This window comes from Rhinoderma darwinii, chromosome 8 (genome assembly GCF_050947455.1).
Source record: "Rhinoderma darwinii isolate aRhiDar2 chromosome 8, aRhiDar2.hap1, whole genome shotgun sequence".
In the NCBI taxonomy this organism is placed as follows: Eukaryota; Metazoa; Chordata; class Amphibia; order Anura; family Rhinodermatidae; genus Rhinoderma; species Rhinoderma darwinii.
In genome coordinates, this window is record NC_134694.1 from 9,295,638 (window position 1) to 9,321,731 (window position 26,094).

Here is a 26,094-nt window from a genome sequence, read left to right on the forward strand (position 1 = left end):
ATTATATTACTACTACATCAGCCCAGTCTATAATATTCTAGATTATATTACTACTACACCAGCCCGGTCTATACTATTCTAGATTATATCACTACTACATCAGCCCGGTCTATACTATTCTAGATTATATCACTACTACACCAGCCCGGTCTATACTATTCTAGATTATATTACTACTACACCAGCCCTGTCTATACTATTCTAGATGATATCACTACTACATCAGCCCGGTCTATACTATTCTAGATTATATCACTACTACATCAGCCCGGTCTATACTATTCTAGATTATATCACTACTACATCAGCCCTGTCTATACTATTCTAGATGATATCACTACTACACCAGCCCGGTCTATACTATTCTAGATGATATCACTACTACATCAGCCCGGTCTATACTATTCTAGATTATATCACTACTACATCAGCCCGGTCTATACTATTCTAGATTATATCACTACTACATCAGCCCGGTCTATACTATTCTAGATTATATCACTACTGCACCAGCCCGGTCTATACTATTCTAGATTATATCACTACTACATCAGCCGTGTCTATACTATTCTAGATTATATTACTACTACATCAGCCCGGTCTATACTATTCTAGATTATATTACTACTACACCAGCCCTGTCTATACTATTCTACATTATATCACTACTACACCAGCCCAGTCTATACTATTCTACATTATATCACTACTACACCAGCCGTGTCTATACTATTCTAGATTATATTACTACTACATCAGCCCTGTCTATACTATTCTAGATGATATCACTACTACACCAGCCCGGTCTATACTATTCTAGATTATATCACTACTACATCAGCCCGGTCTATACTATTCTAGATGATATCACTACTACAACAGCCCGGTCTATACTATTCTAGATTATATCACTACTGCACCAGCCCTGTCTATACTATTCTAGATTATATCACTACTACATCAGCCGTGTCTATACTATTCTAGATTATATTACTACTACATCAGCCCGGTCTATACTATTCTAGATTATATTACTACTACACCAGCCCTGTCTATACTATTCTACATTATATCACTACTACACCAGCCCTGTCTATACTATTCTACATTATATCACTACTACACCAGCCCGGTCTATACTATTCTACATTATATCACTACTACACCAGCCGTGTCTATACTATTCTAGATTATATTACTACTACATCAGCCCTGTCTATACTATTCTAGATGATATCACTACTACACCAGCCCGGTCTATACTATTCTAGATTATATCACTACTACATCAGCCCGGTCTATACTATTCTAGATTATATCACTACTACATCAGCCCGGTCTATACTATTCTAGATTATATCACTACTACATCAGCCCGGTCTATACTATTCTAGATTATATCACTACTGCACCAGCCCTGTCTATACTATTCTAGATTATATCACTACTACATCAGCCGTGTCTATACTATTCTAGATTATATTACTACTACATCAGCCCGGTCTATACTATTCTAGATTATATTACTACTACACCAGCCCTGTCTATACTATTCTACATTATATCACTACTACACCAGCCCGGTCTATACTATTCTACATTATATCACTACTACACCAGCCGTGTCTATACTATTCTAGATTATATTACTACTACATCAGCCCTGTCTATACTATTCTAGATGATATCACTACTACACCAGCCCGGTCTATACTATTCTAGATTATATCACTACTACATCAGCCCGGTCTATACTATTCTAGATGATATCACTACTACATCAGCCCGGTCTATACTATTCTAGATTATATCACTACTGCACCAGCCCTGTCTATACTATTCTAGATTATATCACTACTACATCAGCCGTGTCTATACTATTCTAGATTATATTACTACTACATCAGCCCGGTCTATACTATTCTAGATTATATTACTACTACACCAGCCCTGTCTATACTATTCTACATTATATCACTACTACACCAGCCCTGTCTATACTATTCTACATTATATCACTACTACACCAGCCCGGTCTATACTATTCTACATTATATCACTACTACACCAGCCGTGTCTATACTATTCTAGATTATATTACTACTACATCAGCCCTGTCTATACTATTCTAGATGATATCACTACTACACCAGCCCGGTCTATACTATTCTAGATTATATCACTACTACATCAGCCCGGTCTATACTATTCTAGATTATATCACTACTACATCAGCCCGGTCTATACTATTCTAGATGATATCACTACTACATCAGCCCGGTCTATACTATTCTAGATTATATCACTACTGCACCAGCCCTGTCTATACTATTCTAGATTATATCACTACTACATCAGCCGTGTCTATACTATTCTAGATTATATTACTACTACATCAGCCCGGTCTATACTATTCTAGATTATATTACTACTACACCAGCCCTGTCTGTGCTATTCTACATTATATCACTACTACACCAGCCCTGTCTATACTATTCTACATTATATCACTACTACACCAGCCCGGTCTATACTATTCTACATTATATCACTACTACACCAGCCGTGTCTATACTATTCTAGATTATATTACTACTACACCAGCCCTGTCTATACTATTCTACATTATATCACTACTACACCAGCCCGGTCTATACTATTCTACATTATATCACTACTACACCAGCCGTGTCTATACTATTCTAGATTATATTACTACTACATCAGCCCTGTCTATACTATTCTAGATGATATCACTACTACACCAGCCCGGTCTATACTATTCTAGATTATATCACTACTACATCAGCCCGGTCTATACTATTCTAGATGATATCACTACTACATCAGCCCGGTCTATACTATTCTAGATTATATCACTACTGCACCAGCCCTGTCTATACTATTCTAGATTATATCACTACTACATCAGCCGTGTCTATACTATTCTAGATTATATTACTACTACATCAGCCCGGTCTATACTATTCTAGATTATATTACTACTACACCAGCCCTGTCTATACTATTCTACATTATATCACTACTACACCAGCCCTGTCTATACTATTCTACATTATATCACTACTACACCAGCCCGGTCTATACTATTCTACATTATATCACTACTACACCAGCCGTGTCTATACTATTCTAGATTATATTACTACTACATCAGTCCTGTCTATACTATTCTAGATGATATCACTACTACACCAGCCCGGTCTATACTATTCTAGATTATATCACTACTACATCAGCCCGGTCTATACTATTCTAGATTATATCACTACTACATCAGCCCGGTCTATACTATTCTAGATTATATCACTACTACATCAGCCCGGTCTATACTATTCTAGATTATATCACTACTGCACCAGCCCTGTCTATACTATTCTAGATTATATCACTACTACATCAGCCGTGTCTATACTATTCTAGATTATATTACTACTACATCAGCCCGGTCTATACTATTCTAGATTATATTACTACTACACCAGCCCTGTCTATACTATTCTACATTATATCACTACTACACCAGCCCGGTCTATACTATTCTACATTATATCACTACTACACCAGCCGTGTCTATACTATTCTAGATTATATTACTACTACATCAGCCCTGTCTATACTATTCTAGATGATATCACTACTACACCAGCCCGGTCTATACTATTCTAGATTATATCACTACTACATCAGCCCGGTCTATACTATTCTAGATGATATCACTACTACATCAGCCCGGTCTATACTATTCTAGATTATATCACTACTGCACCAGCCCTGTCTATACTATTCTAGATTATATCACTACTACATCAGCCGTGTCTATACTATTCTAGATTATATTACTACTACATCAGCCCGGTCTATACTATTCTAGATTATATTACTACTACACCAGCCCTGTCTATACTATTCTACATTATATCACTACTACACCAGCCCTGTCTATACTATTCTACATTATATCACTACTACACCAGCCCGGTCTATACTATTCTACATTATATCACTACTACACCAGCCGTGTCTATACTATTCTAGATTATATTACTACTACATCAGCCCTGTCTATACTATTCTAGATGATATCACTACTACACCAGCCCGGTCTATACTATTCTAGATTATATCACTACTACATCAGCCCGGTCTATACTATTCTAGATTATATCACTACTACATCAGCCCGGTCTATACTATTCTAGATTATATCACTACTACATCAGCCCGGTCTATACTATTCTAGATTATATCACTACTGCACCAGCCCTGTCTATACTATTCTAGATTATATCACTACTACATCAGCCGTGTCTATACTATTCTAGATTATATTACTACTACATCAGCCCGGTCTATACTATTCTAGATTATATTACTACTACACCAGCCCTGTCTGTGCTATTCTACATTATATCACTACTACATCAGCCCGGTCTATACTATTCTAGATTATATCACTACTACATCAGCCCGGTCTATACTATTCTAGATTATATCACTACTGCACCAGCCCAATCTATACAATTCTGTCCACTACTCCAACATACTGGAATAATATTGTAAACCAGGTCATATTATTTTAACACATTTTCCCGCTACTACTAATCTGTCAGTGCTATTCTTGTTTATTTATTAGTTACACAAGATCTATAATTTGCAATTCCATCATATTTCAATACTACACCCAACCAGTCCACTACTCTACCACATTATAATACTATACCAGGTAAATACCAATTATGACACCAGATTTATGACATAATGAATAAATATTGTAACTCTTTACTATTCTTGTCATGATGTATAAACCGGATGTACTCCAGGCGCTTCCTCTTTAACATCACTGGCAATATTCATTGTGTGTGAATTTCTTTCAAGTATAAAGTATAGCATAGCTCACATATATACATTTCTATGGTGTTTGCAGAGATTGAATGGTTATTCCCACCGTATACATTTATGGCTTATCCACAGGATATTCCCTAAATGTCTGATAGGTGCGGCCAGTTCTGGGACCCGCACCTATCTCCAGAATGGGGGTCCCTCGACCTCCGTATCCAGAATAAATGGAGAGGTGGCCGTGCGAATGAGCACAGGTCTTTCCTGTGTGAGTCACGGAAACAGCCGAACAAGTCCCAAAGCTGGTACCTGCACCCATTAGACAGTGAGAATACTTAAAGCTACTAATTTAGTGCCTGATGCCAATTTTCAGTAACATATCAATTAAAAATTGTAGTAACCAGTTTGTTGAAAATTACAACCCAGTTCCCTGACTAAGCAGTCATTGAAGGGTAAAATAAGCCTGGGGCTCCTCCTTTGGCCAGCCACATTAAAATGGATTGGGCAGACAGGCGCTGGTAAGTGATGTCACCAGCTGTGCTTACCTGCTCCATCCACTTAGGCTGTGCTGACGCTTCCCCCTATTCAGCCCCATCATGTCTGACATGAACCGATCACCTTAGCGGAACCTACACTTATTTATAAGGAATAGCATGTTTTAAAGGCTAAAACTTTGACATGTCAGAAGTTTTGATTGGTGGGGGTCCGAGCACTGAGAACCCCACCGATCGCTAAAATATAGCGTCAGAAGCACTCGTGTGAGCACTGAGCCGTTCGGTTTATGATCGGCTTGTATTGGAAAGCTGAGCGAGTGGTATACAGACTCATGGACTTTCTATTGAGCCCGTACGTCGCTCCAAGGAACGCAGAGTTGATCAAACTTGAAACAGCACAGATCTCACCTGAGCACATCTGCCGCTTCGTTTTAGCGTTCAGTTCGGGTCTCAGTGCTCGGACCCCAACTGATCAAAACGTCTGACACGTCACTATGACATGTCAAATGTTTTTTTTTAAGTTTAGTTACCCTTTAATAGCAGTGGCACTAATCAGTCAGTTGAAGTGTTAGCTGTTTAATGACATCCTGTGTCTGCGGCTTTATAGGCAGAATGCAGGCTGCCATAAACAGTAGCCTGCATTCTGTTGACGAATTAGCAGAGCAGGGGCAGGTCATATGAATCACTGGAAATTGCAATGCTGCAGGGGAAAAGAGGATCTGCTGGACACAGGACTCCTCCGCACAGCTTATTAATGGGGGACCCCTAATGTGAAAAGTGTTACCTTTAAAATGAGGTTGTAACGTCGCCTCTACAGTCTGCAAATGTTACAGCAGCTTTGTAATGTATCGTCATGCTGTTTTCACTTTATTTTAACATTTCACCTTTTTACAAAATGTTTGGTTTATGGTAAATAAAATGTTGAGTTACTTTGCAAATATTTTGCTTTACTGTTTTTGTCTCAATTTTATGTTTTCTCATGTGATGTTCTCTATCCATATACGGAGCTGCTTTCCATACTTATATTGTCTGACATTCTGCGTAACGGACATCTGACCTCCCACAATGCACTGCTCTCTGGTACATGTAATAAAAAAATCAGTGCAACCTAAGTAAAGCAAAGTTACTCTACTTTTTTATGCGGACAAGCCGTGAAATAACATAAAATGGCGCAGAATTTTCCCGTAAGTTCATTAGAACAATCTCCTGTTGGTGCCTGGAAACCGTCAAAAAGCTGCCGTAGACATATCTATTCTTATGTGTCTCTTTAGTGTATTGCGTGTACAATAGCATCCTGAGCTGCAGTTCTGATTGGCTCATTAAAACCTCCATGCCCCCTACATCCCTGATTATAGATACATGAATACGCCTGCTTGTTGATGGTTTCCAGGCAGAAACCGATTTTTTTTTCACACTGTTTAAACATTGAAAAATAACTGAAAATTGCAAAACATATAATGATAATATATTACAAAAATGCTGGAGCTTACATTTGCTGACTGTATGGCCAATGTAAATCTAGGCTGGAACTTTAACTGTTTGAGAAAACTATGTTCCTGTTTTTTTGTATTCCAAAGTTTTAAAATTTGACATCATAATAACCAATAAATCAAAAGTACATTTACAGTAATAACAAAGTAGGGAAGATGTCGTTCAATTATTTAACTGAGAAATAATTCTTTCCCTATTCATTTCCTTAATTTTGCTTTTTCTTCCCCCTCCCCTTTTATTTTTTAATTTTTTTAAATGTTCCTGTTTACATGTTGCCGAGTCCCCCCCCCCCCCCCCCCATCCTTTTGGTACTTTTTTTTTAAAATAAAATATCCATTTTTTCTATACCTTCTATAGGGAAGTCTTGCACATGGGGTCTGTGTTATCTAGACCAGAGCTCTGTTCCTGCTTCCTTAGTTTTTAATACTTGACATTATTTGTATGGTTACTGCCTTTCCTTTTTGCATAGTTCCTCTGTATATTAAATGGCTTTAAAAAAATTAAGATGATTATAAATGGTACGCCCATGGGGGATCCGGGATATGGTTTTGAAATGGGAGAACCCCAACAAAAAGAATTGCTACAAAAACACATGATAATGTGCAGCTCTTTGGGGCATTTTCATTTAAAGGTATATTTTGGCCCCGCTGGGACCCTCACTGGTTGAGAGAATGTGTCCGTCATTGTACTTACAACCCAGATGCAACAGGAAAGTGAGGTGGGGGAGAGTTGGACGCGCTTGGGACACAGCTCCATAAAAGTGAATGGAGCCGTGCTGCAGTCTCTGCGCAGCCAGTGACGGGGGGCGCTACTGTGCAATAAAGAACTTTCTGCTTCAATATCAAGATCGATGCGGACCCCAGCAGCCGAGCTCCCACCTATCAGAAAGTGATGGCAAATCCTAGCAAGATGACATCACTTTCTGTGATGGTAATAACCCTTTAACTCTTGATTTTTTTGTAAGGATAAATCCCAGCCAAAAATAAACAAAAACCCTTCGCGTCTAGTATGAAAACCCTATATTGAGATACAGTAAGGGCACAGCGAGATGCGGCAGATTTTGTTGCAGAAATTTCTGCATTGAAAATCAGTTGTATTTGTTTGTAACAACCGTTTCTTACACCTGTTTATTGGAAAACTGGGTGACAACCATTATGGCTGCCATAACAGCTTCTTGTCATCCCACCTCCTGAGTCCTGAATGGTAAATCTCCCCTGTTACATCCTCTGTCACGGCTGGAGATAAGCTGGCCTCCGTGAGATACAGACCGTATGTTGGCCGCATTTCCCGGACCGAACACAGTTCAGGCATTTTCAGGGTGGATTTACACGAGCGTGTGCGTTTTTGCGCACGCAAAAAACGCTGCGTTTGGCGTGCGCAAAAAGCACTTAACAGCTCCGTGTGTTATCACATAGGATGTGCGGCTGTGTGATTTTCGCGCAGCCGCCATCATTATGACGTTCCGTTTGGATGTTTGTAAACAGAAAAGCACGTCGTGCTTTTCTGTTTCCAAACATACTTTTGACTGCTGTTGCGCGAATAACGCGCGTCCCACAGAAGTGCTTCCGTGTGGTGCGCGTGATTTTCACGCACCCATTGACTTCAATGGGTGCGTGATGCGCGAAAATGCAGAAACATAGGACCTGTCGTGAGTTTTACGCAGCGGACTCACGCTGCGCAAAAATCACGGACAGTCTGCACGGCCCCATAGACTTGCATAGGTCTGTGCGACACGCGTGAAAAACACGCGGGAGGCACGGACGTATATCGCGTTTGTGTAAATCCGCCCTCAGTATGGGAGAGTATTCCCGCAGGGAGACCTAGCATCAGGGATGACTATGACTCTAGGAGTATGGCTCCCTGAACTGTGTTCGGTCCGGGAAATACAGCCAACATACGGTCCGTATCTCACTGACCGCACACATCCGTGGGAAGTGGGCCTTAGTAAAAACACCCCATAATCTGGAGTCCAATAATCCATCACATTTCTGACACACAATGCTGTACGTGGTCTGTGTCCCATACAAAACTCTCCACGTCACAATTTGTTATTACCTTCCATTCATGTTTTATAACAATGTCTTGGTTTAATCGTCGGAATGACCTGGTTTGGATGTTTTTGCAGGAAATTAAGAATCGTGCTGCAGCTTTCCGCCAGGATAGCAATTATTCCACAGAAATAGGAGGATGCCAGGAAAACCTGAAAAAGAATAGGTACAAGGACATCCTGCCATGTGAGTATAAGACAGCGGCCCTATGACCCACACCTGCTGCAGGAAGACGTTTTTTGGATGTCCCGTTATAGATCAGATAGTAAGGAGCACTGGGAAAGTGTCTGATTAATATTCATGGGATCTGATTAATATTCATGAGACCTGATAAATATTCAGGAGACCTGATTAATATTCAGGAGATCTGATTAATATTCAGGAGATCTGATTAATATTCAGGAGATGTGTTTAATTTATAATAGTTTGAATGGAATTGAGTCTATTTTCTCATGAAAATTGAACCCATAAATGTCAGTTTATAATGTTTATTAATGTGATAGAAGAAAACTCAGAGACAAAGAAAGCTATAGCAGCATCCATATTGGTTATCACCCAGCTTTCCCAGAAACAGATACAACGGAAGAAACTGCTAAGATGAATTGAACTCGGGGACTTGTATTTATTGGCGATTTTTATTTTAGAGGAAATGATCTTTAACAGACACACACGTTCCATCAATAGGGTTACTTGTAGACAAAGGATGCGATTCAGTGTCCACTGATAACATTGGTCATTTGTCTATCGATATAGTTATGCAAAGCTGTAGATTATAATTAGTAATGATAGAGCCCTAGACTGTCACTCCAGCTGTTGCGAAACTACAACTCCCAGCATCCCCTGACATCCGAAGTTCACAACAGCTAGAAATCCCCAGGTTGGAGACCACTGGTTCAGGGAATACATTACTTTCTAGTGTTCCTCCTACCATTTGATATTTGCGCTCTTTCAGTTGATGAGACTCGTGTTCCGGTCACGTTGCTTGCAGAGGAAACTGGATCTGACTACATTAATGCAAGCTTCATACAGGTAAACAGTCCATGCATATTCCTGTCATCTCTATTAATGGTTTATTAGAGGGGTCTCGCTTCAGATCCCCTGGGAAAGATGCGGATGGCCATACATTTACCCTTTAGTGGCCGCTGCAGGGGAAACGTACTGTAATATTACATTGCGGCGTTAAAAGGAATGGCCGACCAAATAATAGGGACTTTGTCCTCTAAAGCAAGATACGCTATGTGCAGGGTTTTGTTTTGGTACATAAAGGGGGGTCCCTATAGTGCCCCAATAGGGCAAATGGAAAGGAGTTGTCCTCATAAGAACATCCCTTGTTTCAGGGATGTTTATATTACAGGAAGTCGCTAAGGAAAAAACGGAGAAGAATCGTGTGTTAAATACATGCAGTTCTATGAAACGCTCCTATGACAGAGAAATACTAGATCCGAACCACAGTGGATAAGCGCAGCCTATGTTACATCTGCTTCTGGGAAAGCTGGGTGGCAGGTATAATACCCGTCACTCAGCTCTCCGAGACTCATGAATGGCAGGTCTGTCTTTTAATCCATGGTGATGTTATATTCTAGTCATACAATCGTATAGTGCTAATAACTAATACACCACTGATCCTTATCACAAGCTTACTTCTCTATTCCTTAAATGTCAAACCTAAAAAAAAAACTGAATAGAAAAGAAAAACAAATGTTGAATTATTATCTGTTGAATAATATATGGGAAGAATATGTTGCACAGTTTTCCTAGGGTCATCCGTGGTCAGAAGTACCTGAGATGCCTACAAATACCATGATAAATATTCAGTTAAGTTGTCATAGCCCCGCCCACATGTCTGAAAAGTGACTTGATTAAAGGGGTTTACCTATGAAGGACTTTCATAGCATATCCACCGGAGCGCCCTCACATGGTGGTTTCCATATTTCCTGCAGATTTTAATAGAAAATTATATATTTATCAGAAAATGCCCAACTCCATATTAAACACACTGTGAAAAACATACCATATGATTCCATAGCTCAATGTAAATTATATACCATATTCTATCATACTATCCATATATAATCCCATCCCTTATATACACTATATGGAGAAAAGTATTGGGACACCTCCACATTACACCTACAGGAGCTTTTATGACATCCCATATAGAAATCTATAGACATTAATATGGAGCTGGTTCCCCCTTTGCAGTAAAACAGCTTCCACTCTTTTGGGGGCTTTCTATAAGATTTTGGGGTGTCTGTGGTAATTTTTGCCCATTCATCCAGAAGAACATTTGTGAGGTCAGACACTGATATTGGGGGAGGGGGCCGGGCTCGTAATCTCCGTTCTAGTTCATCCCAAAGGTGTTGGATGGGTTTGAGGTCAGGACTCTCTGCGGCCAGTCAAGTTCTTCCACCCCAAACACCCCCCAACCAACCAACCAGCCATGTGTTTATGGACCTTGTGCACTGGGAGTCGTCAGGATGGAACGGAAAAAGGCCAAACCCCAAAGTGTTCCCGCAAAGTTGGAAGATACGATTGTCCAAGATTTGAGACTAAGGGACCAACCCCCAAAAAACAACCCCATAGTATTATCCCTCCTCCAGCAAGCTTTACAGTTGGCACAATGCAGTCAGGTGGGTAACGTTCCCCTGGCATTCGCCAAACCCAGACTCGTCCATCCTCATGCCAGATAGAGAAGCGACACTCCACAGAACACGTTTCCACTGCTCCAGGGTCTAGTGGTGGCGGCGGCTTTACACCCCTCCATCTGACGCTTGGCATTGTGCTTGGTGATGCAAGGCTGGCATGCAGCTGCTCGGCCCCCAGGCCATGAAGCTCCTTGGCACAGTTCTTGTGCGGATGTTAATACCAGGGGAGGCCTGTACTCTGCAGTTATAGAGTCAGCAGAGCGTTGGCGACTTTTCTGCACAATGCGCCCCCTGCTCTGTAACTGTACGTGGTCTGCACTTCGTGGCTGAGCTGCTGCAGTTCCTTCCACTTTACAATAATATTATTCACAGTTGATGGTGGAAGATCTAGGAGGGAAGACATTTCCGGAACTGACGTGTTACACCGGTGGCGTCTTATTACAGGACCGCGCTGGAATTAAGTGATCGCTTTACAACGTTCTATCACTAATGTCTGTAAGGGCGACTGCATGGCGAGTGCGGGATGTTATACACCTGTGGTAATGGGACTGAAGGAAACACCTGAACTCAATGATTAAGAGATGTGTCCCAATATTTTCTCCATATAGTGTATCATATAATACTACACTACACATCATATACAGATCATGCCAGTTCCACACTATACAATTCCATGTACTGATAGCGTCCATGTCTGATTCTACAGGGTGTAGATAAGCAGCCCCGGTACATCGCAACGCAGGGGCCTCTGAGCCAAACAGTGGTGGACTTCTGGAGGATGATATGGCAATACAATGTTAAGGTAAGCCGGTTTGCTCCAATGCAATTGTACGCTTTTGATTACTTGACTATAGAAACTACTACGTTACGCTTACTGAATGCATTCTCTGCCCCATAACGGCCCCATTGTGAGCTCCGCCATAGACATTACATGGTGGTAAGACCTTCGGACCACCCATAACCACACCTGCTGGTAGGTGAGCCGGAGGGGAGAGGAAAGAATGCAGACTATTACAACACCTCGTATTACTGAACATCAAGTACAGGAAAGATGAACAGAACTGCAAACATATTAATAATGTGTTACGAGGAGCTTCCCTTCACCTTCCTGGATTGGGCTTTCCTCTACTTCCCCCTTCTTATGGTATCAGTAGTGATTTGACTGTGTAGTGCGATCACATTTGCATTCATGTTCTACGTACAGTGGACTCGTTGTGATGACAGACAGCGGGGAGACAGACAGGGGGCTTCTTATCATTGCGGTCACATTTATCAAGGATCTGTATGTACCAGATGAGCAGGTTTAGGATCTGTTTGGGACAGCTGCACGCCTGTGTATTTGGTTAAGTATAGAAGTTGCTACCTTTGGCTGACGCTTACCTGCTAGGTATGTTCTTCAGTGCGGGCTGTTTTTCAGTTCTGCACAGTTATGATCAGGGACTGCAGCTTAACTGCATTGTCTAGCGGAGTCTCAGGTGGCCTGGAATCTATCTCCTGGCTCATCAGAGACTCAGACTTTGTTCTACGTCATACATTATACTGCAGCTCTGTTTGTTCAGATAGGCTGCTGTGTATAAACACAAGCCCACCAAAAAAGTCAGTGCGGGACCTGCATTAAGTGGGTTTTCCCATAATCAATATTTGTCAACTATCTACAGGAAAGGTGATAGATATCTGGTCGGCGGGGGTCCAATCACTGGAACCCGCATTGATCCCGAGAACAGCCTATCTGGCCATCCCTGTGTGCCCCATATGAATGGAGCGGTAGGTACTGCGCATACTCTGCCACCGTTGTATTTATATTCTGTGGAGAAGCAAGCTGGAGATGGCGTCTGGTGCTTGGACGGTTTTGGTCGGTGGGGGTCCGAGCACTGAGACCCCACCGATCGCTAGAACGAAGCGGCAGAAGTGCTCGGGTGAGCGCTGAGATGCTTGGTTTCTGATTGGCTTTTCTTGGAAAGCCGATGTAGCGGTGTACAGACTCAATAGAAAGTCTATGGACCCGTAGACCGCTACATGGGCTTTCCGAAAAAAGCTGAACAGACACGAAGCGGCTCAGCACTCACCCGAGCGCTTCTACCGCTACATTCTAGCGATCAGTGGGAGTCTCAGTGCTCAGAGCCCCACCGATCACAACTTCTGGACATGTCACTATGATATGTCAGAGGTTTGTTGAAGGTTTAGGGTATGTGCACACTACCTATCTTCATACGTAACGGAGGCGTTTTACTCCTCGAATTACGCCTGAAAAGACGGCTCCAATACATCGGCAAACATCTGCCCATTGCTTGCAATGGGTTTTACGGTGTTCTGTGCAGACAAGCTGTCATTTTACGCCTCGCTGTCAAAAGACATTTCTTGGGACGTAATTGGAGCCGTTTTTCCATTGACTCCATTGAAAAACAGCTCCAATTACGTCCGTAATGGACGCCACGAAAAACGCGTGCACTTGTAAAAACGTCTGAAATTCAGGAGCTGTTTTCGCCTGAAAACAGCTCCGTAATTTCAGACGTATTTTGCGTTGCCGTGTGAACATACCCTTAGTTACACTTTGAAGAAGTTACAGTTTCAAAATGTATGGACTTTACCAAACAGGTTCTCCACAAAGGGGAGATACAGAAACAACTGTCACTGACTACGGATGAGTAGAGACATAACTATCATACTGTTATAATGAAGGAGGTCACAGCTCAGACAACTGACTTATAACTGTCATTTACGTGTCTGCTCATCAAAAGTTAGTGACATCAGTATCTGTATCCCCTCTGTGAAGAATCGGTTTGGTACAGTCCATTTATAAGGAAGTACAGAGGCTGACTCTTATCTACATTAACTGCTGTAGATTTTATCAGGTCATGACCAACTAAAGAGAAGTATTTAGATAGAAGGGAATAACTAAATAAGGTAATACTCGCTATATATATAGCTTGAAAAAGGTCCTGTGAGGACTGAAACGTAGCCTATCCTTTGAAACATGGAACAATAAACCACATTTTTGTTTGACATCAACCTATTGGAGTGCTGCGATCATTTCTTCACATGTCTATAGGACAGGTTCGCATAGCACCATCCTATACAGTCACGAAGTGCTGCTTTTTTCTTCCACTATATATATATATATATAACCCCTGGGCAGAGCTTCAGAGTTGCAACAGTATCACAGATTGGCAGTGAGGTTTTATTGTGTGTAGCTTTGCTACAGGGTGATACCAGTATCAGTGCAATAGCAGACCTGACTCCATGTCCGCCATTATATTACTATGTCATGTAAGGACTGAAAATTTCCAAAAACTCCTATGTAACATAATAGATAATGGCTTGGTTTATATTATTATGGGCGTTTTGGTTTTGCCTCCCTGTGTATTATGTGTCTATAGAGTCTCGTTGTCTACAATGGCATAACTGGCTGCCGTGGCCGATTATCACAATGGCAGAACCATACAAAAAGCAGAATGTAGACTTACTGGTCAGGCATCTCCAGCCTGTGGCTCTCTGAACAATCCTGGACCCGTCCATGATTATATCACATCTCTTACAGGTGATAGTTATGGCGTGTCGAGAGGTGGAACAAGGAAAGGTGAGTCCGGTTTACAAACTCGAACATGAACCTATGTAAAATCAAGGCTTTATTAACAACATTATATTAATATTAAATGAAAGTAGAAAAAAAAAAAGATACAAGTAAAATAAATATATTTAAATTCCTGGCAGTTCTCGAAGGGTCAGTTAACAAAGATTTTTGGCGATGATTTTGACATGGAAACCACATCGGAATCAGCGCCAAAAAACTGCCGAAATCGATTTTAATGGGAGGCAAAGGTTTTTTTTTCCTGGACGGCTTTTGGCTGCTCGTAGGAAACAAAAGAGGGAGTCTTTCTTTCCCCAGTTTCCATCTCCGACCTCCTATTGAAATTAATGGGAGGCAGAAAAGAAAAGTGCGGTGCTCGTTTCTGAGGTCCTTGCATTAGCTTCTATGGCCGCAGATGAAAAACGCAGCAGAAAAATACGTGCAGGCAGTTCAAAATCTGCCTCAAAATTCTTGAAAGAATTCTGGGGCAGATTTTTTTCTGCCTTCAAAAAACTCTGTGGGCAGATAGATAGATAGATAGATAGATAGATAGATAGATAGATAGATAGATAGATAGATAGATAGATAGATAGATAGATAGATAGATAGATAGATAGATAGATAGATATGAGATAGATAGATCTGAGATAGATAGATCTGAGATAGATAGATAGATAGATAGATAGATAGATATGAGATAGATAGATATGAGATAGATAGATAGATAGATAGATAGATAGATAGATAGATAGATAGATAGATATGAGATAGATAGATCTGAGATAGATAGATAGATAGATAGATAGATAGGTCCGACCTGAAAAGATGTGACTACAAGAGGCCACAAGAAATACATCCTAACGGTTGGTTTGACCGTGAGTGCAAAGAAGTACGGAAGACCCTAAGAAATGCCTCAAATAAGAAGCACCGAGACCCAAACAACACCGGTCTGAAGGAGGCCTACAGCAACATACAGAGGCAATACAAGACCATCCTCCGAAAGAAAAAACAAAAGGCACATCTCCACCAAACTTACCCAACTCCAAGACGCCCTCCATGACAACTCGTTCTGGGAATTATGGAAACACATGGGCAAAAATTGCAAGAAAAACAACCTTCATATTCAAAATGGCAACATCTGGCTCCAATATTTCAAGGACCTCTACAAAGATATCCCGAAAGAAGAACAAAGCCAAGAACAAAAACAAATAATATCAAAATTGAAGGCGATGGAGGAAACACTTAAAGATTCTCAAAACCCCCTGGACGCACCAATAACACTGCAAGAAGTAACAGAGAGAACCTCAGACATAAGGTGTAAAAAATCCAGCGGCCTAGACAGAATCTCACCAGAAATGATAAAACACAGCCCGCCAGAAATACAGGCCGCAATAGTAAAACTATTTAATATAGTGCTGAGTGCCGGCTACTTCCCGCAAATCTGTAACCAAGGCCTTATAACACCAATCCACAAGAGTGGGGACAGGTACGACCCGGCCAACTACCGAGGGATATGTGTCAGCAGCAACCTGGGGAAACTGTTCAACAGCATCCTGAATAAGAGAATCCTCAGCTTCCTCACCCAGCACAATGTCCTCCACCAAAGCCAAGCTGGGTTCATGCCAAACCACCGCACCACTGACCACATCTACACCCTGCGCAGCCTCATCAAGAGCCACGTCCACAATACAAAGCATGGGAAGATTTACGCCTGTTTTGTGGACTTTAAGAAGGCCTTTGACTCAGTGTGGCACCCGGGCCTATTCCTGAAACTGCTGGAGAGCGGAATAGGAGGTAAAACCTATGACGTCATCAGAAGCTCCTACACAGACAACAGATGCAGCGTGAAGGTGAACGGGAGAAGAACGGCTGATTTCCAGCAGAGCCGAGGAGTCAGACAAGGCTGCAGCCTCAGTCCAACGCTCTTCAACATCTACATCAATGAACTGGCCACAGCTCTGGAATCCTCCTCAGCACCAGGTCTCGCCCTCCATGACACCCAGGTGAAATTCCTGTTGTATGCAGATGACCTTCTGTTACTATCACCAACCGAGAAAGGTCTCCAAGACAACCTGCAAATCCTAGAAAAATTCAGCTCCACGTGGGCACTACCCATCAATGCAAAGAAAACCAACATCATGGTGTTCCAGAAGAGAAACTCAAAATCCCCCAGGCACCCGACCTTCACACTAAATAACGCCACACTCACAGCGACCGACAGGTACACCTACCTGGGCCTAGAAATCAACCAATCAGGAAGCTTTAAACAAGCCATAGAGATACTGAAAGACAAGGCGTGCAAAACCTTCTATGCCATCAGAAGAAAACTCTATCATCTCAAACCACCAGTGACGGTCTGGCTGAAAATCTTTGACTCCATCATCTCCCCAATCCTCCTGTATGCCAGTGAAGTCTGGGGTCCGGACACATACCCAGACTGGTCAAGGTGGGATTCCAGCCCAACAGAAATCTTCCACCTAGAATTCTGCAAACACCTTCTCCAAGTCCATCGGAGCACCTCAAATAGTGCCTGTCGGGCAGAACTGGGCAGATTCCCACTACACCTCACAATCCAGAAGAGGGCGCTATCATTCTGGGCCCATCTACACAGCAGCAGGCAAAGTTCCTATCACCATAAAGCCCTGCTACACCAAGGGGTCCCAGGTAAACCAGGCCCCGCAGAACATCTCACCCTGACCCGGCCTGAAGAAAATGTCACTCAGCGCGGCCTCACAAAAGCCGAAATCAAGAAGACAATAAACGAGAACCAAGAGGAATATATCAGTGACTGGAGGAACGACATAAAGACATCCCAGAAACTGACAATATACCGGAGTCTACAGCGGGAATATAAACTGGCGCCATATCTGGAGAAACTGCCAAACCCCAGAGACAGACAGATCCTGAGCCGCTACAGACTGAGCGCCCACAACCTGCTCATCGAATCCGGGCGCCACAGACAGAACTACAAGCCCAGGGAGAGCCGACTGTGCCAACAGTGCGACCAGGAGGCCGTGGAGGATGAGGCCCACTTCCTGCTACACTGCTCCAAATACTCAGCAGTGAGGGACACTCACTTCAGGAAACTCTCTGATCTCTTACCGGACTTCAGCTCCATGGAAGAGGAAGAGAAACTCTACATCCTGCTGGGTGAAGAGGAAACCACAGTGGGCACAGCGGCACAATATGTCACTGCATGCCATAAACTGAGAGAGACATGATATGCCATGGACTCGTATAACCCCGACCCTAGATGTGTCCCTATCCCCAAGCCCTCAGTCCCTATCCCTCATTCCCTTACTTCTTACTTGCTTTGGCAATGCTAATATGTATTTGGTCCTGCCAATAAAGCTTCTTTGAATTGAATTGATATGAGATAGATAGATATGAGATAGATAGATAGATAGATAGATAGATAGATAGATAGATAGATAGATAGATAGATAGATAGATAGATAGATAGATAGATAGATAGATCTGAGATAGATAGATAGATATGAGATAGATAGATAGATAGATAGATAGATAGATAGATAGATAGATAGATAGATAGATAGATAGATAGATAGATAGATAGATAGATAGATCTGAGATAGATAGATAGATCTGAGATAGATAGATAGATAGATAGATAGATAGATAGATAGATAGATAGATAGATAGATAGATAGATAGATAGATAGATAGATAGATATAGATAGATAGATATGAGATAGATAGATATTTTTTTAAGATATGTTGAACTAGCTGTGAATCAGAACAGAAGTGATAAGAGGGAAGTTCTCCTGGTAGTCGTCATTCTCCTCTTCCTATTACCAGAAGATGAGAACAGATGGACTTGTATACATTAGGCAGGTTGCAGAAGTGGAACTTTCATCTGATGGAGACGTTATAAATGTATATCAGGCCTCATGAACATAAAATAGACTGCTTGTCCATCTGGAATATGGACCACAACAATGAAGAGTGGGGTACTGCCCATCGTCACCAGTCAGACGCAACTTTATTCTTGCAGTGACATTTTCCTAGGGTCAGTTGTCATATTCCGTCAGTGCTAGTTCACATATATAAGGCCCATTGTCTCAAACTGTTAGATATTGGCAATAGGAGGCCAGATGAGGAATAGTTAAGCATAAGTGGCAGTTCCCGTAATTGGCAGCACTAAGAGGGCACATGTTATATATACTGCCAGCACAGATCTATTATAAGGTCCCACAACTATCATTAGTTATTCATAGCTCTGATCTGATCATATGTAGCAATGGGGCATTTTGGGAACCCTCGGCATCCAGGGCCCGGGTGCAATTGCAAATTCTGCAACCGAGAAGCTTTTAGAATGTCAACTGTGGAACTACAGATCACAGCAAACCATATAACACATAACCATACATACATACATACATGTAAACATACATACGTGTAACCATACATATATAACCATACATACATATAACCAGTCACACCTACATACATGTAAACATACATATAACCATACGCACATACAACCATACATACATATATATGACCATACATAAATGTAACCATACACACATACATGTAAACATACATACGTGTAACCATACATACACAACCATACATAAATGTAACCATACACACATACAACCATGCATACACATATATATACACACACAACCATACATACTGTATATATATATATATATATATATATATCCATACATACTTATTATTATACACATGTAACCATACATACATATTACCATACATTCATACATATTACCATACACACATGTAACCATGCATACATGTAACCACACATACATGTAACCATACACACATGTAACCATACACACATGTAACCATACATACATGTAACCATACATACATGTAACCATGCATAGATATTACATACATACTTCTTATTATACACATGTAACCATACATACATATTACCATACACACATGTAACCATGCATAGATATTACCACACATACATGTAACCATACATACATACATGTAACCATACATACATGTAACCATACATACATGTAACCATGCATAGATATTACATACATACTTCTTATTATACACATGTAACCATACATACATATTACCATACACACATGTAACCATACATACATATTACCATACACACATGTAACCATACATACATATTACCATGCATACATGTAACCATGCATAGATATTACATACATTCATGTAACCACACATACATATTACAACACATTCATGTAACCACACATACATGTAACCATACATACTTATCATTATACACATGTAACCATACATACATATTTCTATACATACATATTACCATACACACATGTAACCATGCATACATATTACCATACACACATGTAACCATGCATACATATTACCACACATACATGTAACCATACATACATACATACAACCATACATACATGTAACCATACATACATGTAACCATGCATAGATATTACATACATACTTCTTATTATACACATGTAACCATACATACATATTACCACACATACATGTAACCATACATACATACATGTAACCATGCATAGATATTACATACATACTTATTATACACATGTAACCATACATACATATTACCATACACACATGAAACCATGCATACATATTACCATACATGTAACTATACTATGTTGTTGGCTATGATTTAATGACAACTGGGATTTTTCTTGCAGAGAAAATGTGAACGCTATTGGCCGTTAGACCAGGAGACTGTCCAGTATGGGGCATTCACAGTCAGCGCGGTCAGTATATCCTCCTCACAGTCACAGATGTCCAGTGTTGTCTGCTGCAGGTCACGTTTGATCTATCGTCCTCTTTTCAGGTGTCAAAAGACATAGTGAACCCAGAGGTCGTGTTTCGTAATCTCAGGGTGATGTTTCAGGAGGTGAGTGCACTGTAGAGCTATATCCAGCTATCAGCACACTTGGGCTGCGTTCACACCTAGCGGAAGACAGTAGCAGCAATTTTACGGATGGTGATGCAGCTGTGGATTATCTGCAGCGAAATCTGCAAGTCCAGAATAAATATTCAACATTTTTAACTTCTAAAATAAAAAATATATAAATTTACTCCTGTCCTGGCAATCTTGTGGAAATGCATCCCTGGTCGCCCCCCCCCCCCCCTGTTTTTTGAGCACTTGCCCTCCAATGTTGTGTCAACATGAGACCGCTACCGAACACTGGCTGCTGTGGCGAAATGTCATCACAGGTGGGCAGGTGAACAGAGACTGATGCGGGAGTGGGGAGGCGTTGCTAAGAGAGCGCCAGGGGAGGTCAGCATATCCTTTTTTATTTTAAACTTTAAAAAAAAAAATCTGAATTTGCGAAGTTTGCTTCAAATCCGCAGCAAAATCTGCAACTCAAAAATGTGCTTGTGCAAACTTCCCCATTGAAATCCATGTGCACCAAATCCTCGCTTCTTCCGCAGCAAAAATTGGTGTGACTTGAGATGCAGTGGGAGTATCACCTATGCCTTGCCATAGGATGCTGTGCTCTCCTGTAGGACATGATCTTGGTTTAAAGGTCTCTATTCTGCCTGCAGGAAGTACGAGATGTTGGACACTTCCAGTACATTGCATGGCCTGACCGAGGGATCCCTGACTCTTATGCCTGCTTCCTTGAAATGATCCAGCTGGTACGTCAGCATCAAGGACAACACAAGGCTCCGATGTGTGTCCACTGCAGGTGAGTGCACTTGTAATAGAACATGCAGAATGTGTATTTTGTACTGGATAACTTTGGCTGATTTGCCCTTCAGGAGCCTGGGAAAGCTGGATGACCAGCCCTGTAAAAGATGTAATTGTTGCAGTGATAGCACTTGATCTTCTGGTATTATTTAGTGTAACCCATGTTGTATCTCTTGTGCAGTGCAGGTTGTGGCCGTACCGGTGTCATCTGTACAGTGGAATACATCCAGTGTCTTCTACACAAGCAGGTGAAGTATAGAGACCGCTCCACCAGAGGGCAGCACTGTATGACTTTTCTGGACAGTAATATCAGGCTACAGTCACACTGAATGACTAGTTTTGGATTTTACAATATTAATTATGATTTATCATTTATTTTATCCATCAGCTTTATAATTGGACAGTTGTAGATGCTCCTATAGGGATTTTCATGTTTTCTACAAATTAAAATGAATCCTTGTATAAAAGTTCTATAAACTTTCTAATATACTTTGATTCTATTCCTCACAATTTCACGATATTTGTTTGCGGTCAGTGAATAAGAACAATCTTCTTTACTTTTAAAACTGCGAACCCAGCTTGCACGTTGTGGCTGGCACTGTTATGAAAGGCACCGGAGGCTGGCACTACTGGGGAGCACGTTGTGGCTGGCACTGTTATGAAAGGCACCGGAGGCTGGCACTACTGGGGAGCACGTTGTGGCTGGCGCGGTTATGGGTGAATAAACGGTTAGTGTTATGCCTAGCACAGGCCGGAGGGGTCAGTACAGGACTGGTATTTGTTCTTTGGTATCCTGTAAATGATTCACTGCCCCCTCAGGCCCTGCACTAAGCATAAAGCAGCGTGTCAGTTTTACCCAGAGTGATCTTTTAATAGGGTGGACATGTGACCATGTGCCTGCTATTCTCTCCATTGTAGTTTATGAGAGTTGTGAAACGCCCCCAAATTTGGAACCCCACCTTCCATACATTTATGGCATATGCAGTCAAGATGCCTAAAAACTGCCTTATTTTCCATTCCCTCCCCCAAAAAGTTTCAAAAAAGTTAATCAAGAAAATATATGTATCTCAAAACTAATACACATAAATACAACTACAAAAAAAAAAGCCCCCCCCCCCCCCCCATACAGCTATGTCGAGGGAAAAATAAATAAGTTATGGTTCTTTGAATGTGACGATGAAAAAGCGGAAAACATTTCTTGGTCATGAAGGGGAAAAACGTGTCGGTCATTAAAGGGTTAGAATGCTATATTGTATTTTGCGTTCTAACTTTATTGCTCTTTATATTTATTTTCCTATTTATTTGCAGTGCTTTTCTACGTGCTCGCACTCACATTGAAATACTTTACGGTTTTCCTAAAATCGCGGTTTTCTCCGGCAGCCCGTATTCACCAGCTAGTCCCTCCCTCCTGCGCCTGAGCTTTTTTTCCATATTGTGCATAGGGAGAAATATGCCAATCATTGGTGGTCGGGCGGGGGTAGTTGAGGACTACTCGAGGACTAGTTGGCGTGCTGGGCCGTCCTCTACATTCATGAGATGCGGCTAGACAATATACAAGGTGCTTGTGTCTCATGCCATGTGTTACCTTTGCTGTGTTCTTATATTTCAGACGGTTCCAAGTGACTTCAGTATCTTTGAATTGGTAATGGAGATGAGACGCCAGAGACCATCCGCTGTGCAGACCAAGGTACGTGAGCGGATGAGCAGCATCTAAGTGAGAACATACAAATAATACAGGAAATTCTCTTTATTACATGATAAATAAAGAGAGCAGAAAATAAATGAAGGATGATAATACGTGAATAGACAGTGGGTCTATCCTCCGTCATTAACCCTTCCTAAAGCCTCACCTTTAATGGTTGTGCATGAATAGGCACAAGACTATTGAGAAGCCAGATGGTCAGGAAGGATGCTACCGGCGCCGTGATCCCTAAAGCGTCAGGTGCCAACCTCGCCGGGGGGTAGATGCAGGAAGTTCAGGCTGGTGGAGGTGCAGTAATGGTCGGGGAATGTTTTCTTGGTGCACCCTGTGTCCTCGGATACCTGTGGATGGACGTTGGATCAGTAGGACTTACCTAATCATTGTGACTGACCACGATCATCCCGTTATGGCAGCTCTTTACCCTGCGGCAGGAGGACACTTTACTGCAGGAGCGATCCTGTCTGCATGCGCCAATATTCCTGCAGAACAACGTCATCACCTAGTGGAATCTATGCCACCACGAATTGCTGCCGTTCTGAGGATCAAAGGAGGTCCAACACACCACTAGTGGCCGTTCATTCAGTGTACATGCCCTATGCTGATTTCTGTGGTTAGTAAATGATCTTTACTGTACAATTAATGGTTGACGATCCCGCTCTCTCCCTATAGGAGCAGTACGACTTCCTCTATCACGCCATTACCGAGATGTTTGAGAAGCAGCTGAAGGAAAATCATAACTATGAAAACCTGAAATTGGTGAGAGAGAAAAATAAATGGATGGTTTTATTAAAAAAAACGAATTAAAACAGATTATTGCACAATACTAGATGATAACAAGATATAGATAATAAAAATTGTGTGTTGCGGCATGCCCTGCTGAGACCTGTGGAAACAACACCAGCACATAGAATGGGCTGAGCACTGACTGGTGTAGTGTAAGCGTGCTGCCGCTGGACCTGTGGGCACATGCTCCCTGGATTTGGGCCTCTGGACCTGTGGGCACATGCTCCCTGGATTTGGGCCTCTGGACCTGTATAAGTGGTTGACATTCTGTCCCATGCTATATGCAACAAAAAATGGCTGATGTAAGAGGTCGGTTATGTACGTACAGGACTGAAAATGTTCAGATGCCCAAATCTTAGGACCCTGGTAGTGAGAGCAGCAACTTCCAAGTCATGGTGAGGGGGCACTTCAATAAAGGTGGTGTTCCATGTGGACAACCCCTCCGATATGATAGCTGGGGAACCTGTCAGCATTGAAATGTAGTATTGCACAGGATCCATTTAAATAGATGGGCGACCATATAATACCGAGCAGAAGCTGCCCCTGCCAAGGCTTTCTCTACTCAATCTAATAGGGTGAGGGGGTGGGAAATCCGCGTTATTGAGCTACGGAGCGTCATGTAAGAGCCCGACAGAAAAAACAGAGTTAATCTGAATTTGATATATTGTGAGGAAACAGGAAGGAGAACTTCCTGATTTTGACAAGAGACTTACCACACGATCATCTGCTGACTTGCGTCACTATTCTGAGTTTGTCCTGCTGTCCGTACAGAACAAAGTGCCATTCTACGACGATGTGGCATCCCTGAGAGTGCCGAAAAGGACCCAGACCCACAACAGGAGGAAGGACCCCAATTTATGGTGAGACCACTGAGCGCTGCCTGAGCTGAAACGGATTCAAAGTGCAGCAGAGGGGAGGCTGATGTGTCACATACAGGGATGTCAATGTTCATAGCACAGCAGAGGGGAGGCTGATGTGTCACATACAGGGATGTCAATGTTCATAGCACAGCAGAGGGGAGGCTGATGTGTCACATACAGGGATGTCAATGTTCATAGCACTGGACAGATGTGATATAAGGTATGGAGGGCTTTCTAGATGCTTCTGTCTCTCACGACAGTCAGTCTGAAATGACTGATAACAGAGAACAATACAAAAAGTCATAAGAAAAGCTGCAGATTTAACAGGGTGGTAACAGTAACAAGGAGCAGACAATGCGTATATCTCTATTATTCAGGAATGAAAAAAGCATATAGTAATTTGCGACCTGGCATAGGGAAGAAGTTCGAATAAAATTAGACGACTGATCATGTAATTAAATTTGTTACCATGGTTTTCCGTCACGGATTTGACAGCATATCCGTGACAAATCCATGCACCGAAATCTGCGCAGATTTTGATGCAGATTTCACCCTGCGCATTAATACGCGGTTAAAATCTGCGACAGATCTGACTTGCTGCGTATTAGAAAATCAACAGCATTCCTTCAATTCCACAGCGAGTTTTCCTGCTACATGTGGACGGGTTTTTAAAACCTGATGTATTATATTGTAAAGTGCTGCGGATTTACTTGCTATAGACCACTGTTTCCATCCAGTGCCGCCCTAAACTCCTGCCAACCCTAATAATAGAGCGGGGGACCTGTAGAGAGGGGCAGGCGGACTCGTGACTGGATTTGCAGTGTAGTGGAAGTGACTGCAGTTTGGCTTTAAAGGATGATTAGCCGAGATACTTTCTAATAAAAATAATATATATTTTATTCTTGAGAAGTTTTCCTGGTTTTACATAAATTAC

At 41.7% G+C, this 26,094-nt stretch overlaps 2 protein-coding genes across 7 annotated transcripts in view; one reads left to right on the forward strand and one right to left on the reverse strand.

Moving 5' to 3' along the window:
* LOC142659149 (vacuolar fusion protein MON1 homolog B-like) overlaps window positions 1-26,094 on the reverse strand; it is a 61,858-nt gene that overhangs the window by 21,259 nt on the left and 14,505 nt on the right. For 3 of the 6 annotated variants that reach the window (XM_075834962.1, XM_075834961.1, XM_075834966.1), the window contains exons 2-7: window positions 23,939-24,264; window positions 23,666-23,858; window positions 23,401-23,525; window positions 15,003-15,146; window positions 10,767-10,827; window positions 8,901-9,045 (exon numbers count right to left, since the gene is read on the reverse strand). In XM_075834962.1, coding sequence (XP_075691077.1) covers window positions 8,901-8,907 — 7 coding nt within the window. In that variant the 5' untranslated portion in view covers window positions 8,908-9,045; window positions 10,767-10,827; window positions 15,003-15,146; ... (1 more) ...; window positions 23,666-23,858; window positions 23,939-24,264. The remainder of the gene's footprint in view (window positions 1-8,900; window positions 9,046-10,766; window positions 10,828-15,002; window positions 15,147-23,400; window positions 23,526-23,665; window positions 23,859-23,938; window positions 24,265-26,094) is intronic. The other 3 variants (XM_075834964.1, XM_075834963.1, XM_075834967.1) reach the window with 2 other exon arrangements.
* Window positions 1-26,094, forward strand: part of PTPN18 (protein tyrosine phosphatase non-receptor type 18) — a 35,881-nt gene that overhangs the window by 3,364 nt on the left and 6,423 nt on the right. Inside the window, exons 2-12 of the mRNA XM_075834968.1 lie at window positions 8,971-9,079; window positions 9,846-9,922; window positions 12,245-12,340; window positions 15,077-15,115; window positions 20,803-20,871; window positions 20,952-21,014; window positions 21,671-21,813; window positions 21,997-22,063; window positions 23,425-23,502; window positions 24,187-24,273; window positions 25,072-25,160. Coding sequence (XP_075691083.1) covers window positions 8,971-9,079; window positions 9,846-9,922; window positions 12,245-12,340; window positions 15,077-15,115; window positions 20,803-20,871; window positions 20,952-21,014; window positions 21,671-21,813; window positions 21,997-22,063; window positions 23,425-23,502; window positions 24,187-24,273; window positions 25,072-25,160 — 917 coding nt within the window. The remainder of the gene's footprint in view (window positions 1-8,970; window positions 9,080-9,845; window positions 9,923-12,244; window positions 12,341-15,076; window positions 15,116-20,802; window positions 20,872-20,951; window positions 21,015-21,670; window positions 21,814-21,996; window positions 22,064-23,424; window positions 23,503-24,186; window positions 24,274-25,071; window positions 25,161-26,094) is intronic.